This window comes from Accipiter gentilis, chromosome Z (assembly GCF_929443795.1).
Source record: "Accipiter gentilis chromosome Z, bAccGen1.1, whole genome shotgun sequence".
Classification (NCBI taxonomy): domain Eukaryota; kingdom Metazoa; phylum Chordata; class Aves; order Accipitriformes; family Accipitridae; genus Astur; species Astur gentilis.
In genome coordinates this window covers 88,138,350-88,161,935 of record NC_064919.1, presented here as the reverse complement: position 1 = coordinate 88,161,935, position 23,586 = coordinate 88,138,350, and the positions used below count along the sequence as shown (strand labels likewise).

At 47.5% G+C, this 23,586-nt stretch overlaps 1 protein-coding gene across 17 annotated transcripts in view; it reads left to right on the top strand.

Annotated features, from left to right (window-relative positions):
* Window positions 1-23,586, top strand: part of TCF4 (transcription factor 4) — a 245,647-nt gene that overhangs the window by 194,414 nt on the left and 27,647 nt on the right. For 16 of the 17 annotated variants that reach the window (XM_049794247.1, XM_049794243.1, XM_049794246.1 and 13 more), the window contains 5 exons: window positions 6,040-6,145; window positions 8,541-8,674; window positions 12,126-12,258; window positions 21,859-21,926; window positions 23,210-23,288. In XM_049794247.1, the coding sequence (XP_049650204.1) occupies window positions 6,040-6,145; window positions 8,541-8,674; window positions 12,126-12,258; window positions 21,859-21,926; window positions 23,210-23,288 (520 nt within the window). The remainder of the gene's footprint in view (window positions 1-6,039; window positions 6,146-8,540; window positions 8,675-12,125; window positions 12,259-21,858; window positions 21,927-23,209; window positions 23,289-23,586) is intronic. The other variant, XM_049794242.1, reaches the window with a different exon arrangement.

The following is a 23,586-nucleotide window of genomic DNA, read 5'->3' as shown; positions in this document are numbered from 1 at the left end:
CGTTGCGTGTGAAGGCCAGGATGGGGCTGCCCAAGCCTCGTTGCGCCGACGCAGCCGTTGCGCCGGAGGGATGCCCTCCCTGCCTCATTCAGAGCATCTCACGAGCAGGAAAATGGAGACGCGTTTCAATTTGAGGGGAAATCTGAAATCTTCTGGCAACGGTGTCGCCAGTGCCTGGGAGCAGAAGAGAGGTGGAGGTAGACGAGGAGAAGAGCCAAGACGGAAGGGGAAAAGACAATCTCTAGCATCTCCTTGCTGGGGCTGGGTTTCCAAACACCCGCAGCCAGCCGCCCCCGGCCAGCCCGACGGAGAGACCGCAGTGGGACGGACGGCCCCGCGGTGCCTCGATGCCGGAGGCGTCTCCCGGTACTTGGGAAGCGCGCGCACCCCCACCGGCGATGTCTGCGAGGGGTGGCCGCATCCCTGACCCGCGGAGCTGGGGTTTCTCTCCCCCAGCCCTTGTCAGCACCAACCAGCACGCCTCCAGTTCCCTCGACGGCTAGTATTGTGACTTACTAATAGGTGTTTTCGAGGCCGTTTATCCTTTATTTGGTGGATCCCCAAGGCTTGAGCACAGCACCGTGGGCGGAGGGCAAGCGCGTGGTCCGTCCAGCCCGCGAGCAGCCAGGGATGCTCGGCTCGGCTCGGCTCGGCCGGAGGCGTTGGGGCAGTGCCTGCTGCATCGGCAGCTCTGCTAACCGACTCTCTTGAATACTGGAAAATGGAAGACATTGGAAACACGTTCCCAGGACAGCGAGCTTTCCAGAAGAATTGAAGAAGAAAAGGTGTTTGGAACTTGCAGGCAGGCTCCCAAAAATGGCAACAATGTGATAATTTTTTCATCATGTCATATTACAGAATGGCGTGTTTTTCCCAGATCATTATTCATCATCTTTCAAACCTCCCAGCATGAGTCAGAGTGATTTTCTAAATTCAGGCTCTCTTTTAAGAATATTAACATCTTTAAGTCTATAATATATTTTCTGTCAAATCAGAAAGTCACTTGTACACATCTGCGGTTTACTCTCTTTTGCCTTTTTGGAGACAGCATATTACCCTTTTTACCAGTGCCATAAATTTAACCTGCTTTACTTTCACTATTCTGGATCAAGTTATTGGGTTGTTTTCTTTACCAGCACTTACTCATGATAATTGATGTCTCTGTTTAAATGGGGTTATCGGCGCAATTCCATCTTTGTAAAATTATCTGGCAAACGTTTTTGGGCAGATTATCAACGTGATTAAATAATACACTGCTTGCTATTTTAAACGTTGCTTTGTGGAAGAATGACAAAAAGACAGGGGCCAGTCAGAATATTGTTCATCCAGTTAATCATCTCCTACGCTCTCTTTATTGCCTGTTGAAAGTACCGCAGTCCCGATGATACAGAGGGAAACAAATCTGGAGACTTCTGCACATTCTAACATGAGAGGAATTTCCATGTGTGCTCTTAGCTAATGTCGTGATAACATGAGAATCCCACTGTGATCAAAATTTGAAAATAATGAATATTTATGTTGAAAGAGTGACACTTTTTCAGGAAATACACAATTTTTTAAAACAGCTACCTTATAGCTCCTCAAATTCTTCCTGTGACTGAGCCTGTCACAGCAAAACGAGTTAATTTGCTTCAGCCCAGTGGCTTTCACTGTGTGAAAATTCAGCTGTAAAACCAACAGAAGAATAAATCAACTCTGTCTTTAGCGAGGAAGAGTTACACCCAGTTACATGACACTTTGTAAGCTGGCATTTATTTTGGCTATTTTTCCCGTCATTTCACGACCGCCAGCCTCCGTCCGCCTTCCCCTGCTCCTCCTGACGCTTTCCTTCCCTTCCCGACCTCCGGGCTGACCTGCGCGCCCAGAACGTGCCAAAGCCGTCATTCGGTGTCTTCGTACGACTGCTAACAACAGTAAAGCAAAATCCCCGAAGGCGTCTGACCCAGGTTGAATTGCCGCCTTGCCCTGGCGCGTCTCCTGTTGCTACCAGGGCGGGCGAATTGCGGCTGCAGGCGGGCGAGACCCGACGGCAGCGCCCTGCCGTCGCACGGCCATCCCCAGCCAGCGCCACGGCCGCAGCCGCTGCCACGGTTTGCTGTAAATTCCTTCAAGTACTGGCTCTGCCTATTTGGGTGATTTCTGAAGCGTGTTCCCACCGAGCCCCATCGGCGTGGCGGGCAGCGCTGGCGCGGGGGCAGTTTTGCAGCTCAGGCACCCGCCTTGGGAGACTCTGACCCCGCAGCTTTACGGTTCAGTTTGACAACAAGCAACGAAGCAAAGCAAACTCATAAATTGGGGAGTAAGTCAGCAAGAGGCATAAAATACATACTCGTTTTCTTTACAGCGCGTACGGGGAACTGTTAGACCTTTATAACTCATGCGCTGCAGGTACTGCAGAAAGCTGAGGTGCAAAGCCAAATTTCCGTCGGCGGGAGGGGGCCCTTTCCGGACCTAATTTTTGTTGAGCTGGAGTCATGTCTGAAAGCAGTTAGGCTGGATGGCTGCAGGAATATGGGAAAACCCAGGCGTTGCGGTTGAGACCAACGTATATCGTTGTGAGCCAGAGGGCTGGGCTGCGCGGGGAGAGGTGGGCGAGAAGGGACCGTCCCCGTGGTGGGGCAGGGAGGGAGAGGTACCGGTCGCTCCTAAAATAGTGGGAGTGATCAGAGGGGACACGGGGGGGGGTTTCTTCATCACTTCCCAGGCCAGGGCCCATCTCATTTTTTGCCAGGTAGCCGCTCTTCCCATGCGGTAGGTGGGATGCGCTGGAAGCCTTGCCTTACCGATGAGGTCACCCACTGGGTGTTCACCGATCCCTTGGGAAACCTCCCCGGCAGCCAGGGCGCTTGGTGGGATACCTGTCAAATGAGTGCGAGGGAAGAGAACTGTAACGGCGTCGGACCTTTTCGCTGAACGAGTTACAAACACCTAGTTTTGACTGGTTTTCCTCAGAAACCCACACCCAACTTTGACGCAAGCCTGGTGACCTCGAGCGCAACAAGTAGGGGACAACAGGGATCTACTTAGGCGAGAGCAGGACGTGGTCACCTCTGGGTAGAGGGGCGATTGCTCTCACAAGTCGGTGGCACGGGCATCCCATATCCAGCCAGGGCGGGGATGGGTGGTGCTGGAGGGGCGGGGCAGGGTGGGGTGGGCACCGCCCTTCCCAGGAGACCCGCCCCGCTCCATGGGTGCAGTCCAGGAAGAAAACCCCATGCCAGGCAGTGGCATGCACCAAGTGAAAGGCCCCGAGCTGTTAAATATATCATGATATAGCAGAATAGAGAAACTCCTGCACGTTAAATACCGTGGCACAGCGAAGCCGTTCTTCAGAGGCACCCGTTACGCCCCTGCAAGACGTGTCAGAGCAGTGCAGCTGCTCTGCGATCACCATGCACGCTGCTTTGTTGGAAGTGCAAGAAGTGCCCGACGCATGTTTTATTAAAGCGCCGGCACAGCCAGCACGCTGCCTTTGATGTCCTTGCTGCTTTCCAACCTCTGTGCTCGCTTCCTCTCTGGGCACTGGGTATATTAAAGCAGCTTTTTTTTTTTTTCTTTCCCTACCTGTCCATCTTTAATCTTTCAGCATTAAATCTGACATTCAGGTATCTCTTCTGAAAACCTCTGCAGTTTCTGTAGGGTTGTTCTCTGGTAACTGCAGGACTTGTACGAAGCATTTTCAAAGCCGGTGCAGAAGCAGCGGTGGGAGAGGGCAGGGTTGGGAAGGGGTGTTTGGGGAGGCATCTCCTTACCCTCCCGCTGACCAGAGAGCAGAGATCTGAGCTGACTGATGCCTCCCACGGCTCTCCTTCATCCCATCTCTCAGGTTTTTCAAAAAGCCTCTTGCCTGTGTTCCCGACCTCCCCTCCCTTAGCTGAATCACAGCACTTGTCTTTGCAAGAGCTGAGGTCGAGAGGAACTTTCCCCCCCGGCCCCAGGTTGAAACCATCACTAGCGTCCCACGCCAGCTTGCTTTCTGCATCGCTCGGCATCCTCAAGGAAGAGCTGATCTGAAAACAGCCATGCTGAAGGTGCTGATATTAGAGGTGACACTTGGGGCTGTCACAGCTGGTGCCTGCCCCGACCGATGGCTGCGGGGACCGATCCTGGGGTGGCGGGACGCCCCAGTCCCTCGCCATCACGGCAGAGCCTGGGATGGCGGTGTCCGGAATCGCAGCCCTGCTCCGGAATCGCGGCATGGCATGCCCAAAAGCTGGGTGCTCCTGCCCGGCCCATGCAAGCAGGCAGCGGGGTTTTGGCTAGTACTTGGTATGTATTTGTACCTTGAACGCAGTTAAATGCTGACACACGAGCAGGGAGTCGACTCCCGTGATGCCGGTATCACGGCAATTGGCAGAGGCTGCGTCCCACCCGGAGCCTCCCGCTCAGCGGCACTGGCCGACGGCTTCGCTGCGGGTTGGTTTGGCCAGTTGGGCACAGAGCTGCGTTGCCTCTTCTTTTACCCATCCAAATAGTCATCAGGCTTTCCTGGGACTCGCTCCCGGCTGCTGACACCCTACGGGTGGCGGGACACGTCTCCTTCTCCCGAGCGCCCAAGACCGAGCACCCCGAACCTGCATCGATCTCAAATGGGGCGCGAGGCGCTGTATCGTAAAAAAGACTTTTGCTTCGGTTTGTAACGTCGGGCTTGTCCCAGGCGCTGAGCCGCTGCTGGTCGTGTCTGCGCGGGCGACGTTGGGGCTCACGAAGCCGGGGGAGCTGCTCGGCCGCCCGGGGATGCGATGCCGGGCTGCCCCCTCCCGTCCCGCGGTCCCATCCTGCGGTCCCGCTCCTTGCTGCGGCTCTGGGAGCCCGTCACTCTGCATCCCGCAGCCCCTCGGCCTTCCGCTCCCTGGTTTTTGAGTTTGGGTGGGTTTTTGTTTTTTTTAACGAGAGGAGCCCTTTGCTCCCCCTGCCCTGGCCGGGCGCTCTTCCCAGCCCCGGCGGCGGCCGTGCTTCGCTGGTGGATTTCTCTTCCCTTTCGCTGTGACCTGCGAACGTCGGAGCAGGCGCTCTGCCAATTTTGTGATCTGCTGCCTGCTTCAAAATGGAGGCAGGAAGGTATCCATTTTCATCAAGGAGATGACAGTGCTTCAGTCTTCCTGACCATCTGGAGAGAGGCACCTCCAGCGCAGAAACAAAGCGCGGAGGAATTGAGGGAGCGTATAGGCAGAGAGAATAAATCGCGCTCTAAATAATAAATTACGCTTATCAGCCCTGGCTGGTTTTGGGGGATTTTTTTTGCTTCTATTTTGTTTTTAAATGCTGTCCTGGTTGAACTAAACTAAAGCAAGAAATACAGCAGATATTTTCTAAAAGGCAAGTTGCAGAAGGCTCTGGTGTATTAGTAAGCAGATATAAGTAAATGAGTGTTTTGGCACACGTACTAAGTTTATTGCATAGACAAATACAATAAGTCTTAAGAAAGGAGGAGTTTTTCCCCTGATGTGTACACATGCTGTGTTGGTGGTCTTGTGTAGATCCAGGTTTTTAATAGTCCTTTAAAGCTTCTCTGGAAAGAGCTTGATCCATGGGAATTTAATATCCCAAGATATGTTTGTAATTTTCAGTGTTCTTGATAATGCTGTTTTTCTAAATTTTTTTTTTTTTTTTTTTTTTTTTTTAGTTTGGGAGATAGTTTTTTACTTCCTTGCAGTGCTTTCAGTTTTGTTCTTAAGTGGGTAAAGTCTGTACGCCTTCATATGAGAAAACCAGCATTGTTTCAAGTTCTTGTTTATTTTAAGCTCCGTAATGCTCTAGGAAGAACATATGTACATCTGTTTGTTCATTTTATTTACAGAAATACATAGTTTGACAAATACCTTGCAAATATCCTTGTTTAAAGCTGGAAAATGTCAGGCTGGAGTTTCTTTTGAAGCTTAAAATTTATTTTCCAGTCACACATATACTGAGGTTTTTGTGTTCTGAGAGAAGAATTATGTGGTGTTGTGAACGGATTTATACTGAGCAAGGTAAAAACTCAATATTTCTTTCCTGCTTCCTGCTAAAGGCATACTAAATTAGTCTTTTTTTCCTTAGGTTTATGCCCCGTCAGCAAGCACTGCCGACTACAATAGGGATTCACCAGGTTATCCATCCTCAAAACCAGCAGCCAGCACTTTTCCTAGCTCCTTCTTCATGCAAGGTAAGACATTGCTTTTGAAAGGAAATCTATTTTGCATACGTTTTCTGTGTTTGTATTTTAGTTTATATGTAGTCAAGACATGCCGGAATATCATCTTGTGGTCTGTAACATTACCATTAAAATGAAGACCTGTACGTCTTCGTTTGACCATTATGCCTCTGAACATCTTGTTTTGATCCTGCAGTGAAGCAGCATAATGAATAACTTGCCAGCCTCTTATCATCTGAGGTTCTTGAAGCATTTTTTTCCAGCGTGTGCGTGTGCACATATATTATGCATATACTGAAGGCACACACGTTTGTGCTTGTATTTGGTGCATTGTTGTTTTATGTTAATGAGAAAGATTTTGTCTTACGTAAAGTATACAGTGCTCCAAGTGTGTCTGTATGCGTGCATATGGAATTAGAGCAGCCTTTTTAAAATGAAGCCGTTTCATTTGAGGGTGGGTTAAGAGTTTTCGTGTATTCACTGCTACCATGTTGTGTTTCTTGTGATGATTATGTGCAAGTACAGTTAAATTTGGTGTAACTTAGTAAATAAAATTCCTAGAGTTTGGAAAGATCCACATACAGTTAGGATACCCATCTTTTGCTGCACTTAGGGCAAAATGATTAGCTTTTAAACACTTTTACATATACTCTGCTTTAGGCTAAGTACAGGGTAAGTAAATCTGTTTAATTCAGCAGGATTGCTAGGCTAAAGAATTTGCAGGGCAAGGGACTGGAGTTTATTCTATATACATATGTATACACGCTTCCAATTCGCACCCTTGGGAAAAAAAACCAAAACAACCCACTTCTGTGTCCCCACCACCTGAAGGTCACGGGCGCTGCTCAGCGTCCCTGGGGATGGCTCAGCTCCCTGTCTCAGGGTGACCGGGCTATCACCTGCGGAGCTCTGCCACGTCTCCGGCTCTTCCTTCGAGGATGCTCGTGTCCGGGTTTCCATCGGGCAGCTGCCGCGGGAGGACGAGCTGCCCACCTGCAAAGTAGCAGGACCAGCAGGGATGCGGGAGGGAAGGACCAGCGGACCCTCCTGCCCCGGGTCCGGGGCTCGAAGGCCGCCAGGAGGGGTTCTGCTGGTCCTCCACCTGCTCGGGTGGGTCCTCGTGGGAGGGAAGAGGACGTCGTTCAAAGCACTGACCCCGCTGGTCACCTCCCGTGGTGGGGGATCTGCATCTGGACCGTTTCCTGAGCGGTGGGAAGTATGGGCCAGGACTGAAAAGCAAATGGTGCTCTTGGCTTAAAACACGAGTAAATACCCCGCCCCGAGAGCAACCTGCTATGAAACTCCTCTGGAGTTACAAAGCTGGGGATTAATAGGGTTCTAATGATATCAAATATTTACCCTTTGTAGTGCTTAGCCATTCTGTGGTTTTAAATGTTATCTTCTCGCAGATTCGTATTGAAGACATAAATCTGAGTTAAATGACTGTTCAAACAGCCATGGGAAGGTGATGCTAGAAATGTTGCTGCTGCCAGGGTGTTTGAAGTGTATAAATAAGGCAGGGCTGTAGGTGAGACATAGTAATTTTTTATTAGACCAACTCCTGTAGTTTGAAAAAGCCAACAACTTTTCCATCCCACATGCCCGCCCGTCAGGTCTGCTGATCATTATGGAAAAGTTACCTTTTCTTTTTTTCCTTTTTTTTTGTTAGCACATTGGCATTCTTCCAGTAGAAGATACATTTCACTGCATTATTATAATTCCATTTCAGCATGTCTAGTTAAATGCAAAATATGCAACCAACTGTTTTACTCGATAAAATTTGGGGAGCCCTTTTTATGCTCTTCAGTGTGCATTGTGCCTCAGCAGTGAACTAGCCTGAAGGATGAACGCTGTGCTTAGGAGGTGCAGAGACACAAGCTGTGAAGTCCCTAAAACGAGAAACCATACAAGTGGCACTACTCTCTTTTTAGACAAACAAACAAACAAACAAACAAAAAGCAACAACAAAACGGCTCCTGGATGTGGAAAGTCAAAGTTCAGGAATTATCCGATCGTTACCAAGTTGAGGCTTCTCCGAAGCTCGTTAGCCCATCCTCATTCTGTAGGCTTCAGTGTATTTCGTTTCAATATTCAGGCTTTTGTTCCTGATGAAATTTGTTATAACAGAGTTCATGTACTTGAGTTTATGATACCAGAGCAGGAATAAAGCAGCAGGAAACTTTCAAGCCTAAATGACGTGACTGTAACGAAGCATTGCAGGATGACACGAGTATTCACCACTGCTCGGTTTGCCTTCATTTTTATTAAAGTACACGGCTTTCCGCTGGAGCGGCGTAGCCCTGTAGCCCTGTTAGGGTCCTTAGGATGGCGTTTGCAGAGGCACAAAGCCGCCGGTTCCGCGGGGTCTGGCGCCGGCGGCCAGCGGTGTTTCCCTCCTGTCTTACAGATGGCCATCACAGCAGCGACCCGTGGAGCTCCTCCAGCGGGATGAACCAGCCTGGGTACGGGGGCATGCTGGGCAACTCTTCTCACATCCCCCAGTCCAGCAGCTACTGCAGCCTGCACCCGCACGACCGCTTGGTAAGGCTCGGACGAGGGCTGGGTGGGTGGGCGGCGGAGGGGGGCACGTCGCCCCAACCCGCTCACGGCGTGGGCGACGTCTTCCAGTTGGGCCGCCGCAACATTCTCCGCGCACCGTTGGGTGTTGCCCGCTCCGCAGACCTGAGTTTGAGAAAGCTGGGGCGGCTTTGCCTTCAAGATTTTGTTCGGGCTCTGCTGAGGGAAGGAAATCTTTAAGCTGGAGGGTAGCGCAGGCTGGGAAGCCGCCGGGAGCAGGGGCGGCTGCCGCTGCCCGTGGAAGGATGGTGAGGAGGTCCCGCCACGGCTTCGCCTGGCGTGCAGTACCTCTTTCCACTGAAGACCACCACCTCTGGACAGAACCTCTCCTAGTGCCACTGGGAAGTGAAAAGAGGATGAAAAAAATGGTCACACAGAGCTTTCCCTCGGCCGATGTCGCGAGAAGAGGGTCGAGCCCGTGTTCGTACCCTCCGCTTGTGTGGTGGCCGCCCGCCCACCTGCCGATGAGCTGCCCACGCCTGTGCTTTTTGGTGTTTATAGTTTATGGCAGTCAGTGTCCTTTGCTTATCTAGCATCAATTTTCTGCCTTAAAAAAGGGAGGGTTTTTTTTTATTTTCTGTGGTACATTCTGATCTCTAGCAGGAGGAAGTTGCTGGGACCAATTCCATCTATTGTATTGGAACAGAATAAAATTGGGATTAAATCTGATCTGAGTACAGCTTAGGGGATATTCTCCTAATATCATGGCTGAATTGATTATGTAGAAATAACACTGGGTTCCATCAATTCAGTTTTTTGTAACGTTTTCGTTTTAAGTAAGATGTAAAAGAATGAACAGACAGCTAAAGCGAAGTAATTTTTCTCAAAATGTGTGAAACTTTACAAGTAGTGTTTTTCTATTCTGTGCCTATACTTTTCATGCTTGAAGGTCATTAAAAAGGAAGAGTAGTGAAGAGTTCTGGTTTTAAGGGAGGAAAGAGTCCGATGCTGTAAGGTCTTGCAGAACCATCTTTCGGGGAATAAGAAGAATTAAACTCACTCTTGCAAACTGAAAATTAATTTGCAAAACAAATCTTTAAAGTCTCACATTTAACGAGGTTAGCACACTGCTATGTAAAATTAATAGGAAGTCAAAAGCAAAAGAAATCGCCTCAAAAACTGCTTAATCACATCCTTACAAAAGGCATAATTAAGGCACTAAGCAAACTTAACGTTGCTCTGAAGTGACAAGCGTATATAATAAAAATTGAACATAACTTTTAAAACCCAATTTAATCTAATTTGTTATCTACACTGGTGCTCATTCATCAGAATTAGGTTGGCTTTTCATGGTAGCAGCTCAGGGTAGAGGTGAGAGCAGAGTGCCTTCATGGGGCAAGTCTGCAAACGTTTTTGCATTTAAGTTCACCTCGATTCTGAATTTCTTGGGTTTGTAACATGTAGGGTTTTTTATGAAGAGCCGAAATACTTATGCGATGTAAAATGGGGAGGGATGTTCCACCTAAACTCCCCAAAATGGTTTTTTCAATGCAGGTATTATTATATTTATTCTAAATTTCAGAGATAGCGAGGACCACTAACACCAGTCGAAGTTGTAGGTGCTCAATGCCAGCAATGCTCATATTAATCGTTTCTTATGTATGTCTGGACTGGCAGAGCCTTCTATGTTTTAGGCAACACTGGGGCAGAAGGGAGGCAGCGATACTTTAAATACTCTCTGCATAATTTCTGCTGGAGCATCGATGAGAGGTCAGCAGTTTGTGGTCAGCTGGAGCGTCCACGAGTGGTCAGCTGGTCGGGGAAAGTTTGAGTGATTTCAGTTCAGTTCCCTGCAAATGTCCTTAACTTCTCAGGGACCTGTAGAGAAAATGCATATAGCAAAAGAAAGAAAAGTTGTTGTTTATTATTTTTACTTTCTCAGGCGTATCAGTGATTTTCTAAATAGATGCATTGAATAGTTCTCCGCTAAGCTCTGTTCAGATCCCATGTTTTTCCTAAAATGTTTGGCAGTAGTGGTTTGATGTCTCCCCCTGAGAAATGAGAAAATCCCAAACCAGCACTTCGATACGTGTCATGGAACAGGCGTTTAGCAGGGGAAATGGAATCACTCGTGTTCAGACCGTTGACCTAAGCAATCGTTGTTTGCTCTTTTCTCCATCACATGAGAAATTCTGTTCAGCTGTGCCATTTCAGCCAGTTGGGTTTGGGGCTGAAGTCCTGGAGTGGTTTATAATGAGTCAACGCCTGAAAACATTATTCAGACCTCCGTCAGAGTTGATGGTCGTTTTTCCATGGATAAGAAAAATAGGTTTGGTCTATGTTGTTTACATTCTTTGAGATAACTTCACAGTATTCGGTTATTTGGCACTTAATTACAAGAAATCCCGTAAAAGTAATTAAATAGTACAAATGAAGGGAAGATGTTTTCAGCCAGCTTACTCTGAACCACCTAGGGAAGCAGAGGGCACAGAGATGATCTTGCTCTAGCACTTCAGTGCCTTGATCGTGGGCCAGGGACTGCCACGTGTCTCCAGCTGCCCGTGTTTTTAAGGAGGCTTTGTATCAGAGTCTCCAAAACCTAGAGGTCTTCTGCGGGACCTCTTCTCTGCTGGGGGCAATGCTGCGATAGAGGCAAAAGCTGGGCATGTTCTAGGACCTGTCTGCACACAGTGTCTTACATCAGCCAAGAAAAGACTATTCAACAGTGACAAACGGCACTAATGTAAGCCAGGTTGATAGGAATGCAAATTCAGCAAAACATTTGACCACAGCAGTGTTGCGTCAGAGTAATGAAGGTTTGTGTTGATCCAGCCATATAGCTGCCAAAGTCACAGAATCCTAGAATCGAGTCACAGACTCGTAGAATCAAGTCTTCTGTGTGCTGCCCAGACGCTTGGCCCGGGCTTGTTTGGAGAACCCGGTCATCGCATTTTCGATCGTCTGTCGCACAGAGGCGCTGCAGTGGGAAGGAAAATTGATCCAGTTGATCACCTGGGGTGCCAGTGTGTTTCCTTATGGCACGTTTTGTAATAGCAGCCGTGCACGTCTTGCAGTCAGATCTTGTTTTTAATGTCAAAAGCGGTACGGGGTTTCCACCACTTCCCTCGGAAGGCTTCTCCTCCAGCCAATAGCTGCCCCTGTCAAAAAGGTTTGCTTGATACATCACCTAACTTTTCTAATTCCTTCTCATTACGTCTCTGCGGTACTATCATCAGTTACCAACTGTCCACTGTGGATATTTATCCGTATCGGATGGGTGTATGCTGTGTCTCCTCCAGAACATGTCAAATTAGGGCAGAAAAATACGCTCCCTGCTTAGTCTCAGGGCAGCGTTCTGCTTTTGGCGGTCGGGTGAAGTACAACAGCACTTGGGACTGGGGCAATACGAGCAGCCTGCTGCTTTCCGTGTTCTCAATAGTGAAAATATTTCCTTTTTTTATCCTTTTTGCCACAGAGCTACCCATCACACTCCTCAGCAGACATCAATTCCAGTCTTCCTCCGATGTCCACCTTCCACCGCAGTGGCACAAATCATTACAGCGCATCTTCTTGCACACCCCCTGCCAACGGGACGGACAGTATCATGGGTGAGTTGAGGTCGGGTGCTGCGGCTGCCGCCCGAGGCTCTCTCTTTCCCTCCTGTCTCCCCTCACATCTGCTTCAGTGCACTGTGCTAGAGCCAAAGAGGTGAAACCAAGGTGGAGGGTTATTCGATGGTGTATCCCAGGGTGCGGAAGGACTAGCTGCTTAGTTCAGTAGGTGCAGAGAGGTAGCAGGAGTTTCATGGAAGTAAGTACATCGTAGCCGACCTTTGCCTCCTGTGCTTAAGCGTTTTACTACTACTACTTCTTTTTGTGAAGTAAATATAATTACAGCAAAGGGCTTTGCTTCAAAGTTTGTATGGAAGACATCGCACCAGCTAAGTGCCCGATCCCGCTAGTTTTGAAGTCTGATTTTGTTGTCTTTAGCGATTTAATCACCTGCAGTGCTGTGCGAGGTGATACTTCTGTATCACGACATTCACCCCCTTCATGGGTTTCCACATGGTGTGGGGGAAGCGGCGATGGCGGCGTGTCCCTGTAGGGGAGAGGACCGCCTCTGACGTTGCCGAGAGTGACGCTGTAAATTAAGAGCATACCTCTGCGTACTGAAATATTTGGCAAATACCGGTTCATACTTAAATACAGGAAATAAAAAAATATTGCTTTGCCTGTATCTCAAAGAGCAAATAAAGCTAATTAAATAATTGGTAAATAGGGAACACATCGCTGGACACATGTTTCAGATTACACACATGATTCTGTATTGAATGACTGTGAGCAGGACTAATGCAGTAAGAATGGAGGGTGGGTTCAAACATTAACACATGGGCATCATATTTTTCAAGGTCTCTGAACAAAGAAGAAACTAAATACAGTCTCTTCTTAATTTGTCACTGTCTGAGAAAAACGTATCTCATTTCAGGATAGCATTTCTGTGCTCAATCTTGCCATTCCATTGAGAGTTCTTCCTTTACAATATATTGCTGCTTCTGTGCGTGTGACATAGGAAAATCACTCTCTCTTTCTCCCTCGAAAGAAGTCTAATAGAGTCCAGTTTAATTCAGCCATCTTTACACCAGTTATGCAGCAGCCCTAGAGATAACGTTTAGGGACGCAAAATGTTGCAGAGGGACGTAAACGGGTAGGAGTACGAATGCAGCCTCCTCTGCCTCTGGGAGCCACCCAGAGAAGTAGTCCCTCAGTTTCCCATGTAAAAAATGCATCCGGGTTTTCATCTGGATTCATCTCCTGAAAAACCCCAGTGTGTGAATCAGAAGAGCAACAATACAAAGATGCAGATTTTTTTCAGCAGCTGTAAATATTCAGCCACTAGTACTGTCGGGCTATGTCTGAACTGAGGGCTGCAGAAGTATTTCCTGGGTCTCGAGGCAAGCCCTGTTCTCCTCCCAAACCAGTGAACCTCCCCTGAAGCCTGGGCACACGCTGTCTTTTCCCTGATTTTCCCAAGGAAGCCGTTTGAGCTGGCCCTGCCGGGAGCCGACGTGCCTCCATTCCGGTCCCGGGGAAGATGAGCGGGGGTGCGTTGACGTCGCCCCACCGTGCCGTCCCCACGTGGGGACAGAGACCACGGTGAGCAGGGCTGGGGCAGGTGAGCTGCGTTCCCCGACGGTCGTGCAGCTCTGAAAGGCAGCGAGGAGAAAATCCTTTCAAGGGACTACAGGACGGCATCGGCGGTGGTTAATTTTATGCTAAGCGTTGGCCTTTTATTTTCAAAGGTCTGAAGCGGCGCTATGTTTAAGCAACCAGTTATTGAGATAGAGTGCCTTTAGCATACGCTGTATGAGTCTATCGTATCCATCTGATGCATGTATTAATCCCACTTGCTGCTTTCACTTCTAATGACATGTTGTTTGTATGACATTATGCACTGTGACATGCAGCTTTTCCAGGAGAAACATTATGTGCATTTCCCCTTGAGGCACTGGTTTCACAGTAATTTTATTACCAGAGCAGTCACATAATACTGCACTGTATATTTTACAAGAATGTTAAGCTTCCAGTTACAGGAGGGTGGTGAACTGTCGCACAGTATAAGAAGAATATGACTTTTATCCAGCAGTGTCACTTCCTCCTAAGTTGGGAACATCATCAGCTGTGAATACTGCGATGGTGCAAGTTTTTCCACTCTTCTTAACATAGAAACATAATTTCCAGTCTGCTGTTTCAGAAAGCACTGTTCCATCAGAACAGCATGAGTTTGTACTAGAATTTAAACTATAAAAAGTCTGGCTGGAATTCTCTAATAGAAGGCTGCAGCCTATCGCTTACACTAGATGCTTTGCTAGATACAATTATACTCGCTGAGATACCGATTCCTGGAAGTTTATTCAATAATCTAAGATTTACACTCAGAATCCCACCAGAAGGATGTGAAAAGGCTGTGCTTCATCATTCTGTCCCTTTGCCTTCCAGTGCAGAATTGTTCTGCGCAGAAACATGCTGAGAAAGTTTTAGGAGATTAACTATAACAATAAACACGCCCTTCAACAGAGTTAGAATCAATCCATCAAAAGGTTGCAGTCTTTCACAGTGTCTTCAGTACATTAATAGTCTTGTGAGTGGGGGGATAGCTCACAAGGAAAAGCGACAGCTTTGGCGGTGCGTTTTCAAGTCCCGTTTTACAATCCTGTTCCCAAGTTACCTCTTCTTCTGCATCTTGCCAGAATTTGCTGGTGTTCGTGTCGGTGGAGACCGGCCTTCTCAAGCAGGGAAGTCAGCGTTCAGGCTCACGTGTGCCTAGTTGTATTCCCTAATAATAAGTACGTTTAGACCAGTTTGATGAAATAAAGACTAGCATAAGTAGATAAGAAATGCCTTGCTGCTTCAGACGGTTGGTCCATCTAGCTTAGCATTCAGTGGCAACGTGTGATCCTGGCCATTTCTGCAGCTCCTGCCCTTCATGCTGCCCCAGCAGCCAGGGCTGTCGTGTTAGTGAGGTTGAAGGGGACATCCCTGCCTGGTTCTTCAGGCACCTATTTATGGACCTGTTGTCCGTGCAATCGTCTAATCCCCTTTGAACCTGCCGAAGCTGTCTGCTTGCACGGCTTCCCCTGGCTGCACGCTCGCTACCTGCTCTGTGGAGATGGACGTTGCTTAGCTGTTTTAATTTATTTTCTGGGAAGGTTCATCAAGTGTTCCCTTGCTCATGCCTCAAAGCTTTGTCCATCATCAATTAATTAATTGAAATCTTTCTTGAAGTCTGGATTCAGCTACTTCATTCAATTAAAGCCCAGAGTGCAGAAATGTCTTGGATAAACTGTGCCCTTCCAGTTTTGGGGGAGTTCCCTAGCATTCCTTGCACTAAGTTGTTCCGTGTTTTGCATAAGAACTTGGAAACATCTGTCCTTGTTCAGACCTAAAGCTCATCTATGCAACAGTCCCGTCTCCAGCAAAGACTCTTAGGGATTTCCTTGGGAGGAATACAAAACCAAAGCAAGCATATATGATGTTTTCCCAGTTGTTCCAGCACTGGGTGCAGCGCTCAGTATTTAGGAAGCTTGAGTTCATTCTTCTCCCCAGCCTTTCCTGGAGGCTTGGCCTGGCACAGTGACGTTAAACACTTGTGAGATGGTGTTCCTCCTCTTTCGTTTTGACTCTGCTCCCTCAAGACCCGGTGTGGTCCTCCCTCCTTCTCACGTTGCTATAAACAACAGATGAGAGCCTTTCTACCCTGTTGTTTGGGTGCCATACCCCACTGTAGTGGTCCCTTTTCCAAGCCAGAGGATCCACATTTACTGAGCTCGTCCTCTAAAGGAACCATCCTCTGCTTTTTCTGACTTCTCTTCACTTCTTCTGTTCAATAGACCTTGATGCTTTCATGATGGCCTTACCAGGTCTTTGCTCCCTAACCAAAATAGAGGTGTGTCGTGAATTCATCGAGGGACGTAACGGGCTTCTGGGTTGTCTCCGCTCGTGGCCCAGTCGTTGCTCGTTGGGGTCTTCTGGGGGGCAGTGAGGGGCTGGTGCTGCTGCTTAACCGTCAGCTCCGGTTATCAGCTAATTGCTCGCTGCAGCTCTAGGTTTTCTCCTCTTCCTGCTGATTAGGTAACCGAGAGCCCGCTTGTATGTACTTATGGCATAAGGCTTTTTTCCCCCCATGTTTGTTGCCTGGTGTTTTCTCTGTATATATGGCATTTATTGCCCAGCAAGTTAGTGTTACAAGAGCTGCTCTTTACACATAATATATTTTATTATCCTGAATCAGGAGCTTGCCAAACGTCACAACCTCGGAGTATGCCACATCTTTTTCCAGGCCATGTATGAGTATGTTGAACAGTACAGATCTGCACAACTGGGAATTTGCTGGTAATACTCCTCCCTTATAAAGCTAACTATTAATTCCCTTTCTTGTAGTCTCTCTCTTAATCATTTTTTAATCTGCAAGAACATCTTCACTTCCCTGTTATCTGAAGACAGTTTAGTTTCTTTAAGAGCCTTCGGGAGGTGGCTTTGTTGAAAGAGGAGAGTACAGATCCGTTATGTTTACTGGATCTCCTGCATCGATGTGCTCATCGTGTTTTTGAAAGAATTTAGATTTTTCAAGACATGTTTTGCTCCACAAAAGTGGAGTTGGTTGTGCAATATGGTGTATGTATCCATATGTATATTGCACTCTGGTATCTTTCCTCGTACAAAAGTCAGATTTAAAATGTGGTGGCTCTTTGAATTCACAGAACTTTGTTTTCAGTATTGGTTTTTAATATTTTCTACCTTCTTCAGCACTAGGTTGGTCTAAGCAGTCTATTTTATACTGCAGTTAGAAGTTAGACATTTTTGAGTTTGAGTTTATTGAGAGCTCTTAGAAACGTTATTTGGCTCTTCTTTAGTTTTCTTTTTGTTGACTTATTTTAAAGCCTTTACATTGACACTTCAGTTGGAGCCAATTTTTCTGACTAATCTCTTGTAAAATATCATCTGTCCCGTGGCAAGGCAGATGAAAATAATCTGTTTAGCATTTCTTCTATTACACTTTTTATCCTTGAGTTCTTCTGTTGCATCTTGGTTGTTTGCAGGTCCTACCAACTCTCCATCATTGTCTTTGTTTCTGATGGGCTTGAAAAAGCTTTTAGTACTAACTTTTAAGCCATTAAAAATCACTCTTTCAAAGTATTTTTTTTGTCTTACGTGTAACTTGCATTTAATATTTGCCTAAGATACTCCATCTTGCTCAACCTTTACATCTTACGGTTTTCTTCCAAAAGCTGAAGGAAAGTGGAGGAGCACTTGTGATGAAAGCCTTTTATTTAGATAGGGTCGATATCTGTTCTGCATTCTACCAATTTTTTTGGAAAACCACCTGAGGATCGGTTTTACCCAGAGGTGACAGAGTGAGGCTTTAGACTGTCTCAGCCCCTGCCGTGGTGGTCCTCAAGTTATTTCAGAGTTCGTTCAGCCGGAGTTTGGCACGCTCTCCGCAGGTTATCTCGCGAATGCCCCTGCCAGGAAGATTTATAGGGCTGCTGTGGGAGCACCGTGCGTGGATTTCATCAGATTACTCTTTGGTGCAGGGTGACAAATCTGGTGCCAGCTGGGCTGGGCTGCAATCCTTCTTCCCCACGACTCTTCCCTGCCGGCTGCTCGCGCACGAGGAGCGGGGTCTGCACGGACGTGCTCTGGGTATCTGCATCCGTCTTGACGATGCACATCCCAGCCTAGTCCCAATACACTTTCTTGCTTTTCGTATACATTTTCTTCCATTCTGGGTGCTGTTCTGGACAGCAAGCGGTGCTTTTCAGAGCTTGGGTAAATATCCCGCTGGTTGAAACCTGACAGTTGTAGTGCACACCAAAGCTGCCAGCTAAGCCTGTCCCTGCTCAGCCTTTGGAGTGTCAGCAGCTGTATTTAAATAGTGTTTCAGTGAAGCTGATGGTAAAGGGATGACCCAACAGCTGTACGACATTAATAGAAACAGTTGATTATACTCCATAGCCATTCCCTATGTAAAGCAGCGCTGTACATTACCTTTCTCTGTAGTGATACCCTGGGTTGTCTTTTCCTACGTTTGAGGTCTGGTTCTTATTTCCGTAGTGCCCAGTCCTGGGACGATGTTAGTTTTGTCCCATTGCTCCTGAAATCTTTGGGCTCTTGCAGCGGATGCTCCTTGCTGTGTTTTTTCTTCAGACTACTTTTCTGTTCTTCCTTCAAATGCAAGGTTTTCTTAGTCACCTACAGATTTCAGTCATGTCCCTTAGGTTACCAAAATGACAGCTAAAGCAAATAATAGTTCACAGTATAAAATGGTGATGTAAGAAAGAACAACATACGTTAAAATAGTTAGCTGTATTTAAGTAATCCCAGTATTTTTGTGACATGAACAGTCTCAAAGATCTCCGTCTACTTACGTTTGTCTTGGTCTTCCAAGCAGAAGGTGCCGCAGTTACCTTCCTTTGCCCGTTTTCTCCACTGTCCCTGAGCACCCAAACCCAAGAGCGCTGGCTTTGCAGCAGGGAAGGAGCCTCAGCCCAAAGCGCCCGTGCGTGCCCTCCTCCCTCCTCTGGCCTTTCCTCGGGGTTGTGCAGCCTGCAGCCCAGAGCCGTCCCGAGCTGGGGTTGCGTCTGGGGCTGGTGTTCAGTAGCCACCGATGGATGTTCTTCTCCATGAATTGGTATTTTTAAATCTATTTATATGTTTGGTCTTTGCATACCTTAAAGCGACAGGTTTCCCCATCCGACTGGATGCTGGTGAACACACACATACTCCCTGCTTTTTTTTGTTTTAATGAGTGGCTTTCAGGTTTTTTGTGGGGATAGCAATGAATAATGACGCAGAGCTTGTCTTCCCCTTGTTGTAAACCTCTACTGTATTGCTTCTCAAGCATCCCTTTCCCAGTGAAGCTCCCTCTTCTCTGCAAAAGGGAACTTTGCACACTGCTGCCCATCTCTGAGGCTCTCCCTATATGTTTTCCAGGCCTACCGCAGTAATTTGTCTTCAAAGTCTTTCAGGAAAAGTTTAATATTCAGTATATCTGAAGAATTCCTTTGTTCTGAGCGATAACTAATATAAGACGTGGCCCAGCTCGGCGCTGTCATGTTTCTAAGAGCACGTGGAGCAAGACTGTGGTCCCTATGTTCGCTTCTCCCACAGGACCAGTATAGCTCATCTCATTAGGAGAAACCAGCCTTCAGACAGACAAATGTAGGACTTAATTTTAGGATAATGCAGTTAGAGTCACTTAGAAAAAGGGAAAAAACAATGCATGATTTACATTTAGATTCACAGCTCACTTTAGAGCGAAGTAACTGAATTTCTGGACATCTGCCTGGTGTTATTCAAGTCGCAAACCTTTAGGTTGTGATTTACAACATTAAATTACCCTGATAAGTTGTATCTCTAGCTGACACCGCCTGTTCTATCTGTCTTCGCGTTTCTTTATATATCTTTCTTTATACATCTCGATGCCTAATTTCAAACTGAGCTGAGATCACAAATAAGCTGTCATTGGCAGATGAGCACATTTTCAAGTATACAATAATAAAAATAAAAGTTTAACTGAGAAAAGGGGAAAAAAAGGAGTCGGCAAAGACGTCCTTGCAAACCGCACTGTACACGTTTGTCTAACAGCATCTGGGACACACGTAGACGTTGAGGCCTTTCCAGTGGAGTCTGCTGTAGGAGAAATGCTGAACCATCAGAGTCATGCAGTCAGGTTAAATGCAAAGATGCTGCATTTCTTAAATTTGTTAACGTGCATGTTGTACGTGAGAAATAGAAGGAAAACGCTGTTCTGTGCTATTCCTTAAGTTTTCCTAACTAGAACCTGCTGAAGCTGCTACTAGAAATTTTGGGCTTAGGCAGGACGGGTGATCAATAACTGATCCCTCTGACAGCAGAGATAAGGTAACTGCTAAGCAAGGAATGCTGGGATGAAAGGGGCAAGGGATGGAGACTGGGAAAAGCTAACTGGAGACAGTGGATGAGATAAATGCTTACCGGGTGGGAAGACTGGAGGAGGTGGAGCAAAAGCTGTTCTGAAGGGCCATGGCAGGACATCCCCTGGACCACAGATTTCCCTGCTGCTGCTGTGGAGCTGCAACGTCCACCGGCAGATCAGCTCATCTGCTTTGAGCGCTGGTCCATATACATTCAGTTATGAGTAGTTACACCCATGGCCAAAATCAAAGAGCTGTAAAATGGACCCAACCCTGCTCTTTCCCATGCCCGGAATATTTAGCTGAGTAATGCTGGGGTGAAACTTGGAGGAGGCTTTTTAATATCACTTTTTAATGACCAAAACGTGCCCGTGCTTGCACTTTGTGGTACGAACGTGGGCAATTTGGTCCCCAAGTCCTTTTCCCACGGGACACCCCCGGCTCAGAGCAGGGGCTGGGTTTGCTCCTGAAGTCCCCTGGGCGCGGGATCCCATGGCCTCGGGGTACGGAGCCCGCCGAAGGGAAGGAGGGGGGACCGAAGCCCTTCAAACCCCGCTGCGTATGGGAACCTGTCCTGCCTCAGCCCTTGTGTTCCCGGCATTAATCCAGACTTTCAGGGGTGGTTACCGACTGCTTGTTTCTCATTTTCTGGCCGCCTGGCTTAGGGTCCTCAGAGATGAAAGCAGAAGTATCGATCACAGGCAGCAGTCAGGCAAAGCTGTGCTTTTAGTTTATAAATGGACATAGAGATGCTGAAACTGGTGGGACGTTTCACCCTGCTTTTTCTTTCCTTCAGTTTCTCCTGTAACGGAGAAGTTTCAATCCCGTCACCTGAGCGTGAGAAACTGGTGGCCTGCTACACCATGATTTTTCTTGCCCTAAATTTCTTACGTAAAAGGTACAATCCCGTCACCTGAGAGATGGTGAAAAATCATTTCATTAAATGCTCATGAAACGTTCAAGTGAAGTCAGAAGGAACGCTTTGGAAAAGTCCATATGGAATTTAATAATGTCTTTAAAACATGCATTCAAAAGTATACAAAGCACCAGGGTCACAGAGTGAACGAGGAGACCGGAAAATACTGGGTAGCTGCCTATTGTCGGCACTTTGTCCTTCCCTCGCAGCGAGGGAGGCTAGGGCTGCCTGGGAGCGCGGCAAGAGCCTGGAATTAACGACTGGTCCCGGTGCGGGCGCGGAGAGGGGAACTGGGCTGCGCAGGCAGGTTGAGCTCGAGCGTTCCCGGCTCCGGGGACTTTGTCTTTGCTGCCTTTGTGATGGTCCTCGGTGGTAGTTTTGTGTGTGAAATATTGCCCTTATGCCCAAGTGCCTTAGAAGAAGAACACCCTCGTTAGAGTGGATTAGCACAAACTCAGCGCCCTGGGACGGGCGCCGGCTCTGAGCGCGGGCAGGAGCCCTTCCCCAACCCCGGGCTCCGGCTCGCTGTGTGCTTGCGTATTTTCCATACCTTTGAGCATCTTCTATTAGAAGCCTTTCTTTCAGAAAAAGCCCCGTGGGCAAGTACTATCAAATACGCAATGTATTTTTTAAAAAAAAGCTCGTCGAGTTCATATTTTCTCTGCAAAAATGGAGCATGAATGTGTTTGATATCTACCTTAGCAAACAAATTAATGGTAATTGTAGATTAATTTTATGTAATTAGCATTAAAATGCAATTAAACTATGAGTAAGTGGACCAGGAATAGAAGTCTATGATGTCTTACTGTCTGTTTTTACATCGAGTCTTTTGTTTTTCAGCAAACAGAGGAAGTGGGGCAGCAGGCAGCTCGCAGACTGGTGATGCGCTGGGGAAAGCACTTGCCTCTGTAAGGAAATATTTACTTTGGAATACACGTTTACCGTTTTGAAAGTGTGAACTTTAATCAGAATTTGGACGCCTGGAGTTTACGAAGATGAACAGCAAACGGGAGAGATCTGGTCTCAGAGGTCACCCGCGTGGAGTTACTGCCAACCGAAATACTGAACAATCAGTGCAAAATGGTGTTTAAAAAGTTCGAGACTTAATTTTATGGTAGAATAGAAAGGGAAAGAGGGGAAGCCTTGACCTGGTCCCGTAGACTGGGTGCCAAGGAGCTGTGTCTGTTAGTCTATCACACGCCGCATTTCCTAGGGCGAGGGAGGTCTGAACAGAACCCCGCGGCAGGATGACTTCTGCACTACGGAGCCATCCGCAAACAGGATTCCTTTTGAATTTGCCTTTAGATTTTCTATTTTTCATGGCAGTTTCCACCTATTCAGTTACTGTGGTTGCTGTTAAAGTCAGCAGTTACCACCTCTTACCTGGGTAGCTGGGGCACGGCAGTTTTCCAGCTCAGAGCGGGAGGAAACCCTGCCGTGCCCCAGCTATTGCTGCGGTACCAGTTGGCACGGGCTGACTTTTAATAAGGACCACTATAGTTATTTTCTGGGCAGAGTGGGTTCCATTGAGTTCTCATGAGAGTTAATTTTCTTTGCACATTCTTCGATGCTTCATTGAAAAAGACGAAAAGTCACGCTCTAGTTTGCCTGAACTAACTGATACAGTACAGAATCCACTTTGAAGTGGTGCCCTGACAAATGGCACGGGTGGTGAGCGGGGATGCCGCGGGGCGGTGGCACCCTCGCCCGGGCACGGGGCCCGCGGGGGCTTTCTCGCCGGAGCAGCGGACGAGTAGTTGGAGTTTGCTGCTGCGGATTACCTGCCGTGCCAGGGTTTGACGTGCTCCGCTCCCTTTGCTTTATTTTGGCCGTTAAGGGATTTCAGCATAACGAAAAAGCAATTTTCAGGCGTGCTTTAAGGCCTTGTTCAATGACACTCGTTCGTAAAGTAGTCTATGCAATGAAAATGTGTATATGTACCGTAGCAGATCCGTGTGACAATCAGAAACCATCGCTTAATTGGCTAGTGTCTGTTCCCATCAAAAGGGGTCTGTTGTCTGGCTTCCTGCATCTAATACGGTTTTGTCTTTATAAAAATATTAATATTTGAATAAGAGGCTTTTTAACCTGTCCTGCTTTCATTTAAATGAACTGAATGCATAAGAACTCCATATTTCTTTCTGCATCAGTTTGTGATGGCTTTAGATTAATTCTGTATCATCTTTTAAAGATCTATTCTCCAGATCACACCAACAACAGCTTTTCATCAAATCCTTCAACTCCTGTTGGTTCTCCCCCTTCTCTCTCAGGTATTGTTGTTACAATTCTATTTTACTGAACGTTTCAACGTATTTTTGGTAGGAGGTGCCTAAATGAGCTCCTACGGTACTGGGTGTGAGAGGCGCATCCAGCCGGCAGCACCAGGCGGTTCCCGAATTGCCGCGCGGCACGCGCAGGCGGCCGCCGGTCCCACAGAGCCGAGCAGAGAGGTGTCCTACGCGCTGTATTTCCCCGCGCAGAGAGAAGGTCGTTGCAGCTCTCGGGCGGAATGCCTTTCCAGAAAAGCAGTGGTTTCACGCGCCCTCGTTGCGGCTTTCTGCAGCGCCC